Genomic DNA, 12,430 nt, shown 5'->3' with positions numbered 1-12,430 from the left:
TACAATTAGGTGAATATATATATATATATATATATATATATATATATATATATATATATATATATATATATATATATATAATGGCTGTCAATAGGTTAAATTGTTTCATAAATGGTTTATGCTTAATTTCACGATAAGTGTGCAACACATGTTTAAAACATTTATTTTGTCATCATTTGTTATATCCAGCAAAGGTGATTCTCACAAAACTATTTTCTGCAAGCTTTTCAAGGTAAATTTAGGTCTTTTTAAAAATGGACACTTGGACCTCCACCAAATAACCAAATTATATAAGGATTCCATATAACTTACAAATTTGCGCACACCAAAGCACCCATAAAAAAAAACCTTACTGGTAAAAACTTTTTAGAATTCACAGTGTATAGTATGTGTACAGTGCAATAGCAAAGAGCCTCTTTATAGTTTAGACAAGTCAAGCTGCAATCCCGAACCAGCAGCAAACCTAAACCGACTGCCTTGATATGACTGGATATACTTACTACAGTACACTGATCCATTAAGAATTACTAAACAAAGCAACATACACATTATCCTGAATGTGTGTGGAAACAAAGTTAATGTATTGAAATGTGTCTGTGCATAAATACAATGTTCGATCAGTGCGTCGAGAGGAGTTTACGCATCAATATAACGGACTCACGCGTGCTTACTGTACAAGTCCTGTACGTCAACGCGATCATCTTTACCTTAATTACAATCCTCATCCATCAAAACTTTACTAGCGAGACGCTGGTTTGCTTTATCCAGCCGAGAAACAAAGTTTGCCTATCATCTGGCCATGCAGCGGTGGGATGTTTTGACGTTCCGTTCAGTCTGTATTTCACACAGTGTGATGATGCGTGAGGGCTCGCGCTTCAGAAACAATCACAGAATATGACAGAGCTCGGGTTAAAGGGTTAGAATAGAAATTTCCACCTATCAGGGTTACAGGTGCTTGAGCCACTCTAGATGCTCAGTGTGATAAACTCCTGACTTCTAAGATCATCTAACTGCGTGACGTGCAATTTCACTTGCTTCAGTGATTTATTTGCACTAAATTATTTTAACGCGTTAAGGATTTTGAATGGATTGCATCCGTTAACGTTGAGACATAAATATGGGGAGTAGTAGATTAGGCTGCTGTCACTTTAAGACCTGACGCACGGATTCATTATACTGTTACACGTGTCTTTCTCAACTGTATACGTTCACTTAAAACATATCTGACTGTGTTTAAGTGAATACTCGCCAAGACCGGCATTTTGACATTTTATTTTGTGTGTGTTTAATAATAATAATAATAATAATTCATTACATTTATATAGCGTAGCTATTTGGTAAATTTGCTGGCTGTTTGACTGTTTAAAGGGGTCATATAATGGTACATGCACTTTTACAAGTTGATTGTACTGAAATGTGTGTTGGCAGTGCCTGTACACAACCATCATAAAATGATAAAAATCCATCCAGTGTTTTTTTTTTTTATCTCCTTATATGTTTGACCCTCTCTGAAATCAAGCCGTTCGATTTTGTGACGTCACAAAATCGACGCCCCTCCCACGATTGTTGATTGACAGCAGCGTTTCAACACAGACCCGCCCTCGCTCGTGAGCGAGCTGTCTGTCATCATAGTCCGCGCGGTCATTGTTGATACCCTCACTGGAGCGCTGTCTATGAGCAGAATGGCGTCTGCGATTGTGGTGTTCTGTTCTTCAGTGTAATAAGGAACACAGCAGTCATTTTGATGTTCCTAAATCCGAACCGTTGAAGACACAGTGGCTGAGTTTGTTTTCGAAGGGAATATGCCCAAAGCATTGACGCGGGGATTCCCTCACGGGGATTCCCCACGATCAACATGCATTCATGTTTGCTCGAATCATTTCACACCAGACAGCTTTACAAACGAATAAAAACGGATTGGTACCAACGTGTTCCTGCTGAACCTCCAGAAGAAGTGAGTGTAATGTTTTATTAACCTTTATATTAATATTTGTATCAATCTTTGCAAATTTGCAAACCTTGCTGCACGCTTCAAGATGAATGCATCTAAGGTTTACACTCAGGGTACATTACAGCATGTTTTCTATGTATGACGTTCTCAATATAATTCATAATCCCGCGTTTATAATGAACAACGCGTTATGGTTATTGCATTATTATTTCAAACGATGTACGCACAGAACAGAGGGGCGGGGTGAGCCAAGCTCATTATCATTTAAAGACACAGGCACTTAAACGGCGTGCTGAAAACAGAGCTGTTTTTGACCAGGTAAAATTAGTGTTTTCTTACAATACTAATGAGAATTTTTAATTAAAGTATATTACAAACTTTTAATTTAGACCCTAAAGAATCATATTAGGTTGTACAAAAATGGCATTATATGACCCCTTTAAGCGAAATAAGCAGCGAAAAAGAACTCAAGGCAACTTTAAATGAGCACAAAATCAGCGGGAAAATAATGCACAATACGTGGAATCCCAAGCCGAAAATCAAGCCCTGTAACACCAACAAAGTGTAACACAAACGAGTGAGGGGAGGCGGGTTTGTGCATCAATTCGCTGTCAGAGAGATGGGAGAGCGAGAAAGCGCAGCTGGTATCGTGTATCTATTCTGCAGGAAACGAGTATTGGGAGAGTTTCAGGTATTTCAGTATCAATATGTTTCGAAAAATCGATATACGAAAGAATACAAATTTTAATAAAATAACAATGTTCTTTTTTCTTGTTTTCTGTGTCTCACCATGGGGAACAGGCCGAGTGAGTGGAATCGTCGCGGTGTGCTGAGAGGCAGCGTTTTATTTCTGAAGTTCTTCAGTTCCTCCTGAGCTTCATGAAGCATCTCCATACACTCAGCATACTTATCCTCCAGCTCCCTCAGCTAGAGGAAGAAACAGATAAAGACTGAGATAAAGAGACTTATAGCAGGTAAAAATAGCAGTAAACATAATTTAATCAGTCATATATCATGGATTCAATTCAAATCAAATAATTCACATCTATTTTTTTTTATTATTATTAATTGTTAAATAGTACTGTTTTAGTTGAATTACAGTTTGCGAATATGCTGGTAGAGATGTGGTACATTGGTGCACATTGTGTGTGTGCATGTTACCTCTGCTGTTAGTGCTCTTTGGGCGTCTTTAGCAGCTCCCAGGTGCTGGGTGAGCTCTTCATTTTCTACTGCATACTGAAAATAACCAACATTTCACATGAATACGTGTGCTGCTTATAACTGACAGTACAAGCTAAATGAAATGAGATCCAATTAGAAAACTTTTATAGAAAACAAGATTACATTTCATGAATACATTTCATATTATGTATAAACACAGAACACAATAGCTTTAATTCAGCTTATTTTTAAAATAATTGTGTTTAACATTGAAATTTCTGGTGAAAAACTACATTACCCATGATGTTGTTGGTGCAGATTACACTAAACCAGAAAGTAAAAAAAAAAAAAAACAAGCTCCAAAATAGCTCTTTAGCTCCGCCCACTCCAATGAAGCACTGTGAATGATGTAATCGAGTTGGTCTGATTATAATATGAAGAGTTCAGAAGCAAAAACCTCTGAGTCCGTCTGAAACGTTTTCTTTTAAATGAGCATTTTACCAGGCTACTAGGTTTAGTAATTTCACTTTAATGGCAATGAAAAGGTTATTAGTTAAAATGCCTTTAAATCAAATTAATTATGCAAGGGGATTTACTAAGGTTTGCTCTAGTCAATTTACTGGTATTTGCGCCATTATTTACGCCAAAAAAAGCATGTCTTAAACCATGGTCATATGGAAATATCCGGCTGCGTCTGTGTTCTTTAATTTGCGGGTCGTCAGTAGATCATGAGCAGAACTTTCTGTGCTTTTTTGGAATTGTGATCTCACGCTAATTTGCCCTGTCCTGTTTGCCCTGTTTGCCCTAAAAGTCTAGTACCTTTGTCTTTTTCTTATTTTTAAAAACTTTTTTGCTTCAATTCAAAGTTTGTAGTGTCGTGATTCACCTCCTAGACTATTTTTAGATCCCTATGGGAAAAATGAATGAAAAAAATACTTCGGGAACGAGCGCCGCTGAAAAAGGTGCACTGTTGCACTCTACAGAACTTTACCATGCTGTATAGTTGACCACTGTGTTCCTAATCTAGAAATGTGAAAAGGGTGCCTGCAGGATGCAGCAACTGACCAATCAGAAACAAGTATTCCAGGGAACCATGTATTAATCGTGTCTACAGGCTATAGTGAGGAGAACTCACAGATTTGGCCTTTTTCTGCAGGTCCACGATCTGAGAGAGGAGGTGTGTGATTTCCTCTTGCTGGCGAGAGGCGTCCTCTGTTTTCTTAGCCAGCTCTTCCGAAATGCTGGAGAGCTGTATGTTAGCATCTCCTAAGGGTGAAGAGATACACTTCATGTGTAAGACGCCACATTCAAATACACCTTTGGTAAACACAAAACGTCCCTAATCCCCATTAAAGGCAAGTTATACAGTAGACTAACCCAATGGTATCTGCAGTCCATGACTTTAATAACCGCACTGTTATACTACAAGAGTGGAACAATAAGGTAATGTATAGCATACATGAATTTAACTAGTACAGGATGGGTTGTAATATCAGTTTACACTGGTAGGGAATGTGATCTTTGATGGTGTAACAGATGGATCTACTCACTGAGCTCTTTAACACAATCATTTACAAGCTGTTGTTCTTTTTCTTCATACGAGATGGTCTCTGTCTCCAAGTGATTTGCCTATAAACAAACACACAATAAAGAACGATCTGAATAAACAATGGAGGTATAATTTTACATGGCTGCTCTTTTGTTTTAAGGTACTTGTCAGAGGAACAGGTCTTAAGTGCCCATATTATAGAGCAAAACAATCTAGGAAGAATATAATCTACAGCAACAGGCAAAGCTATGGAGTTGCCATCTAACTCTGTTACACAAGCTTTTTGTTTTCATGTCATGGCCCAGTTTAATGGGGATCACATACACTGAGAAATGTTATACAGTGATGTCTTTAGATTTGGGTTCACTTTCTAAAATGTTTGGGTGTGAATAGGTCTTGTGTGGGTGTGGATGTAGATTTCATAGTCAGTGAGGCGTGGAATTCCACCTGTCTACTGGGGTCAGATGCCCGACACACGTCACTGCAGATATACAGTTACAGTGAGGGTGAATACAGTGAGAAAGAGCTACAAGGTGGGTGATAAAAGGTGATACGACCAAAATTTTATTTCAAGATAATGACATACTGCGTATTATGATATAGTATTGCATTTATACTATATATGATAATTTTTTTGAATATACACTACCCGGCCCAAAAAAAAAGTTGACGTTTGGATTTAAATATAGGCAAATGCTTAAGAGCCTATGATTGGATCATTATTGCAGTGATTATTATGTTTCTAGCATGTAATTCGTTTGGCAACAGTTCTTCTAACGCTAATTGATGGAGTGAGTAGGAAGACACATCTAAGCCATATTCCAGGATGACAATGTCAAGATTCATTAGGCTCAAAGTGAGAAAGAATGGTTGGAAGGGAGCATGAAGTGTCATTTTCACACAATTTGACATTTTTTTTGTGTATTTGACTGTAGAAGTCGCAAAAGAGAACTCAGTTTGGGATTGCATGCTCTTCGGGTGCGTGTCAGTCATTTCTCTATCATTCTAACGTGTCAGTAACTTTAAAGGGGTGGTTCAGGATTTTCGACATCGGACCTCATTTTCAAGTGAGCCTGGTTGTTATTCATCAGTGGAGACAGTTTTCAAAAAAATTCATCCAGTCCTTACTTTTGGATAGTTCGCCTATGCTAGGCTAGCGCGAGTCAACGGTGCACATTAGCCTGCCATTAAAAACAGTTTTACCCACTCCACAGTACACCAAAAGCAAATAAATTATAACGCCAGACTATCGATGTAAATGTCTATTGAGAGAATAATGTTAGAAATCAAAGTACTCTTGTATCTCAATTATCTGCGGCAGGTAATACACTTGCGTGATTGTTATGTGGACCGGCTCTCTCGGTTTCCTAGGTAACCAAATATAACTCCGCCGCTGCTGTAGACTGCTTATAAATACAGGGAACAAATTATAACTAATGCAATGTGATGAAAGGGTAGTTTGATTTCTAACATTATTCTCTCAACAGACATTTACATCGATAGTCTGGCGTTATAATTTATTTGCTTTTGGTGTACTGTGGAGTGGGTAACACTGTTTTTTAATGGCAGGCTAACGTGCACCGTTGACTCGCGCTAGCATAGGCGAACTATCCAAAAGTAAGGACTGGATGATTTTTTTTGAAAACTGTCTCTACTGATGAATAACAACCAGGCTCACTTGAAAATGAGGTCCGATGTCGAAAATCCTGAACCACCCCTTTAAACAGTCTTGAACTGAGTGGATATATTTACATACCGTGATATACACGAAATAGCAAAATCTCTTTATTTTTATATCGCATTTTACAATGTCACCACTATATACTTTATATCGTCATACCGCCCAGCCCTAAAAGCTGCTAAAGCTAAATAAAAAGTCTGAAGAACTGGTGAATTTCGTATAAATTTACTTTATAATTCTATGATCTAAAGCTGTTTTTTTATATATAATTATTATACAATTATTATGAACACATATTAACTGAAAGACAAGACAACATGAAATATTTTCCTTTTAAATATATATTAAAGATGTACTTTTCCTTTCCCTTTCTCACATATCTAAGTGGATGTTATTATAAAGGTATTGCAGTTCTTATTTTACTAAAGCACACAGATAACGCTCAAATGACTTTATCTGAGAATGAAGTTGGGTACATACAGTATTGTGTTTGTCTTGGAAATGTGATATGCCTGGAACCCTGAAAAGTTTGATTGGAGGCTGTTTTGAATAATATAATGCAAAACACTGATATGAGGGGTGGAAGAATGTGAATACCGAGGTCACTGTCTCACCTCTGATCGCAGGCTGATGTTCTCTTCCTCCAGGTCCTTGAGTTTCTTCTGCAGTGAATCCAGAGGGAGGTAATCTGGGAGCGTGAAAGACGAGTCATTTCTGCGAATACTGCAAAGAAAAAACACAGACTGATATGCCTCCTTCAGTACACAGAAATATCTTCACTGAAAAAAATATACTTAGCTAGATTTGTACATTTGTCAGGCAAAAATAGAAAATAATAGTATCCATATAATTTGAGGTATCAATCATACCCATGGCACAAGTATCAAGTTAATAGGTTGTCTAATATATGGACTCACGGTGTGGTAGAAGCAGACTCTCCATCACTCTCCTCAGCAGCATTTGTGTAGAACTGCAGGAGTTCATCCTTCATTGAGAGATCATGACGCAGCTGAGACACCTGCATGCACACATACAAACTCACTGTATGCTCGCAACAACAACTGTGGACTCAAATCAAGTCTGTTGTTTTGTTCTGCAATATAAGATGTTTTAGATCAAATCAATTTTATACTGCACTATTAAAAAAAGATGGTTTTAAAAGGTTCTTTGCACATAGTAACAGTTCTCTTTTGAAAAATATTATCTTGAAGAACCATTTTATGTTGACATGATTTGTGTTACACTGTGTTCTAACCAGACGCGATGCGATAAGATTCCAGCGACAAGCAATTTGTCTGTCCAGACCAGATGCGACATGACTACGAGACGCTACAAAATCAATCAATCACAGCCAATAAGAAAAGAGTGTAGGCGGGCTCTCTCTGCAAGCGCACTGTACTCAAAACAAATTAGTAAGTACATAATCAAATTCATAAATATTATACCCTTTTAACATTAAAAATAGGTACTGAGTGGCTGAAACAATTTCTGACATGGGTTACACTTGTTTGTTCACACTGAGTCCACAGTTTGAACATTGTTGCTACCTTTAAAGGGTTAGTTCACCTAAAAATGAAAATTCTGTCAGTAATTACTCACCCTCAAGTTGTTGCAACCCTGTAAGACTTTCTTTCATCTTCGAAACACAAATTAAGATATTTTTGATTAAATCTGAGAGCTGGCTCACTCCTTCATAGGCTGCTAGGTGATTGCATCTGCCGGCCCAGAAAAGTTAGTAAAGACATCGTAAAAATAGTTCAAGTGACTACAGTGACTCAACCATAAGTTTAAGCGATGAGAATACTTTTTGTGCGCAAAAAAAGTTAAAATAACGACTTTATTCAACTATTCATTTTCTTCTGTGGGCCTGAGTGAATTCACGTAGCCTACGAGGTGACGTACAACACAGAAGCGCTGTGCTGTTACACTACGTGAATTCTATTTTAACGATGTCTTTACTAACTTTTCTGGGTCGGCAAGTTTCGATCCCATAGAAGCCTATGGAGGAGTGAGACAGCTCTCAGATTTCATCAAAAATATCTTAATTTGTGTTCTGAAGATGAAAGAAAGTCTTACGGGGTTGGAACAACATGAGGGTGAGTAATTACTGACAGAATTTTCATTTTTGGGTGAACTATCCCTTTAATTTATTTTCAAGATCTGAGGTGAATTAGGATTGTAGGGCAGTGGGCCTAATGGTTAGAGAGTCAAGAGTTGCAGGAATAGAAACAGTTTCTAAAACAGAGTCTGCTATCACTCTCCACTTATCACCATTGCGGCTAGTTAGGAAAAAAACTCTGATTAACATATAAAAGATACCTTTTATCACATGACATTGTGTCTGGTTAGGACAGTTCTTTTTAGGACAATGTTTTTAGGTGAAATCTATTTTAGACTGCACTATTAAAGAAGATGGCAATTTAAATGTTTTTACACATAGTAACAGTTATATTTAGATTATGCCATTTCATGCTGGCATGGTTCTTTGTGTTGTAATTGTTAAAATATCCACCTCATTACTGATTTTCTGGAGCTCAAACATCCAGCTTCACAGACTGTCAACACATTCTAAACGGGTACTTTATTTTCTTCTTAAAAATGTCTATAAATTCTAATTTTAAAATTATATCTGTATGGTTTCCTACCAATCATGTCTTTTTCTCCATATTTATTTATGTTCAATGTCAATTATCATTTATTAATGTATTCAGCTAATAAACAATTTCATGGTACAATTTCCCAAGACATTAAACCATTATTTAAAGGAGAACTCCGGTCAATTTTAACATTGAGCTCATTTTTTTGTACATTTGGAGTGCTGTCAATACAGAGAACAACGACAAAAATCGGTGTTGCCTACACCGAGTTATTCTATTTTTAAAATTTGCACCCTGTTGACTTCAATAGGGCAAGTAGTAAGCCTGCTTTTTAGCCTCTTAACATCCTTTAAGTGTCATTACAAGTGCACAGAAAATGTGAGTGATTCCTTCCGAGTGAACACGGGTGGATCTGACTGCCGTAGATGTTAGAGATATTAATAAAAACGAAGTTAATTCAGCCAGCGCTCATACCTTTGTTTACATTCTGTTTTCGGTGGAAGGCCATAGTAATCGATTGTCGAGTTCACGCGCATAGGTTTAGTTACCAATGATCACGCGCGTGAACTCGACAATCGATTACTATGGCGTTCCACCGAAAACAGGATGTAAACAAAGGTATGAGCGCTGGCTGAATTAACTTCGTTTTTATTAATATCTCTAACATCTACGGCAGTCAGATCCACCCGTGTTCACTCGGAAGGAATCACTCACATTTTCTGTGCACTTGTAATGACACTTAAAGGATGTTAAGAGGCTAAAAAGCAGGCTTACTACTTGCCCTATTGAAGTCAACAGGGTGCAAATTTTAAAAATAGAATAACTCGGTGTAGGCAACACCGTTTTTTGTCGTTGTTCTCTGTATTGACAGCACTCCAAATGTACAAAAAAATGAGCTCAATGTTAAAATTGACCGGAGTTCTCCTTTAACAGTTTTTTTATAACACCATTAACGTTTTATATAGCATTTTCAAAGCATGATTCTTTATGGAACCTTTTAAAAATTGTTCTATTTAACAACTCAAAGGGTTCTGCTATTAGCTGAAAACCCCTAATCTGGTACTGATGGAACAATTTTTCTTGTGTAATTTCTGCACCACAAGTGCCACTAAATTTAGTCTTCAATAGTTCAGATAGGATGAAGCATTTTAACGAGTCAATACACACATTCATTTTAAATTCATGGTTATGTTCATTTAAAACAGGTGCAGTCATCTTTAACCCTCTGGGGTCTGAGGTGTTTTTGGGGTCCTTGAGATGTTCTGACATGCCCTGACATTTGTGCTTTTTTCAGTTGCTTATAAACATATTAATGGCAAAAAAAAATTACACACTATTTAGCACAAACAGGGCTACCATAATATGTGAGCAACAAGAATGTACATGTCTGCATTTTTGAGAGAATAATGTTTATGCGTGGTTATTGAAAAAACTAAAAACTAAAGTTTCTGAAATAAGGCCACAAAACACATACTAAATATGTGGCAATAAGACTTTTGACTAATGGATTTCATCGCCTAGTGTTTTTTCTTCAAAATGATATGAAAATCATCCTGCCTAATCATCCACAAAAAAACGATACATTGATTTTAGTTTTGTGAAACACTTTTAGTTTGGAAAGCCAATATGCGGATGGGGCGTAAACGCTCCAACAGCATCATGCATATGTAGTAGTTCACACCTGGTGAGACTACGTCCCTGCATACTTAATGAGCCATTCATTCAGGTGACGTGTCACCTATAGCTAACTTAAATATACAAGCTTCATAAAAATGATCATTCTAGGAGAAAATTTCAGATGGCATTTAGAGGCTTTTGCATCTGAACTCTTCATATATACACACACACATATATATATGCATGCACATACATACTTTATAATCTTTTCAAAACTAGTCAACGTCTTTCAAAACTAAAGTATACATTTTATCATACGTATTTCAAAGTAAAGGATTCATTAGTTAGTTGATGACTTTATTTTTGACAAAACACATACAGTATATATTCCTCATCTCAGTATAGCAATAGAGTTTGCTAAAAGCTGTTCATTCAATACAGCAGTATTTGAAAATCGATCATATTTTGTAAAATTACATTTATATTTGCATTTATGTCAAAACCTAGACACTTTTAAACATCAAAAGGACATTTATTAATATGTATTCGTGTCAAAATGACAAATAAACAGATTTTCCTATTCAATTTTGCATGGAAACGCTTCCAAGACGCTTGCGTGTCGCGTGAAAAATAGGCGTCGGTTCTATTTCTAGAATGCACGCGTTTTCCACGCGGCTCGTGCCGCGCCTGAGACGCGCGTCTCACACAGGCAGTATGCAAACTCTAAACTGTTAACATGGATGGGAGCCGAAATAAAAACGGACACGCCACGCAGCTGAGACGCTTACGCCACGCATCCAGTGTTTCACCGGCCTTATCCAGCGGATGTGGGCGTTTCACAGGTTTGTATGGATCGCCTCACATTTGCGTTTGAATAGCGCGGTCTCCGTAGGCGGAGTCACATTAAAACTTAATTAGCTGAGATGAGAACGACTGACATCTCTCTCTTTACATACATATTATATAAACTGTGAATATTTGTTTTTTATAAAAATTACTTCATTTGAAAGAAGATAATTCAAGCTTCATGCCTGTGTGACTGTATGCCTGTTTGACTGAGTATTCGCTGAGTTACAGTTCATTTTCGGACGCGTTTCAGAATTGACTTCACTGACGGAGAGTAGGCAGAACTCGCATCATGTTTATTTTTCTTTATTTGGCGAAAAGCACAACACTTTGTTTTTATTATGAGCATACACAAAAAAAATACACACTAAACAGGATCGATTGATGTATAACACAAGCATATAAGATACAAATTAATATTTTTTATTTATTTATTTTTTGCACTCATACGAAAAAAAATGAGCCTATCGCGCCGGCGCGATAGCCGACCTCAGGGGGTTAAACAGCAAAAACAAACAAAGAAAAAAAAAAAAAGGTTGACATTAGCCAGCAGGCTTGTTTCACCTTTCCATTTTCTCATCTTACCTCTTCTCGTATGTGATCCACCTGCTCCTCCAGGAAGGCATTCCTCTCACTGAGGGTTTTGTTCTTTTTCAGCAGAGACTGGCCAATACGTGCCGCCAACTCCAAATCACGCTCTTTCTGAAATGACATATAGGGTGATGGCATAAGTTTCTGTTTAATTCACATTCACTTTACACTATTAAACACTTTCCTAATGTGCAGTCACATTAGCAAAATGTATGCAACATTTTGCAGGCAAAATATGTCCATTGTCAATAGTGTAGCGATGTATGAAGCACAGCTCAGACAAAACTCACTTTTAAACCAAGCAGATTTCCGTTAGATTAGAGTGACCAAATTATATACTATACAATATACTATAAATGGATTAAAATATAGTTCCTTAATATCCCAGGTATTACATCTAGCTCACAATAATTATAATCTCACAAAAACATATGGAA

At 37.0% G+C, this 12,430-nt stretch overlaps 1 protein-coding gene across 5 annotated transcripts in view; it reads right to left on the bottom strand.

Annotated features, from left to right (window-relative positions):
• trak1a (trafficking protein, kinesin binding 1a) overlaps window positions 1–12,430 on the bottom strand; it is a 74,787-nt gene that overhangs the window by 12,380 nt on the left and 49,977 nt on the right. For all 5 annotated transcript variants that reach the window (XM_079893820.1, XM_079893818.1, XM_079893819.1 and 2 more), the window contains 7 exons: window positions 11,988–12,104; window positions 7,260–7,360; window positions 6,957–7,065; window positions 4,663–4,741; window positions 4,248–4,378; window positions 3,113–3,187; window positions 2,741–2,878 (listed from right to left, as the gene is read on the bottom strand). In XM_079893820.1, coding sequence (XP_079749946.1) covers window positions 2,741–2,878; window positions 3,113–3,187; window positions 4,248–4,378; window positions 4,663–4,741; window positions 6,957–7,065; window positions 7,260–7,360; window positions 11,988–12,104 — 750 coding nt within the window. The remainder of the gene's footprint in view (window positions 1–2,740; window positions 2,879–3,112; window positions 3,188–4,247; window positions 4,379–4,662; window positions 4,742–6,956; window positions 7,066–7,259; window positions 7,361–11,987; window positions 12,105–12,430) is intronic.

This window comes from Squalius cephalus (genome assembly GCF_949319135.1).
Source record: "Squalius cephalus genome assembly, chromosome: 15".
Taxonomy (NCBI): Eukaryota; Metazoa; Chordata; class Actinopteri; order Cypriniformes; family Leuciscidae; genus Squalius; species Squalius cephalus.
This window is presented reverse-complemented; position numbering and strand designations above follow the sequence as displayed.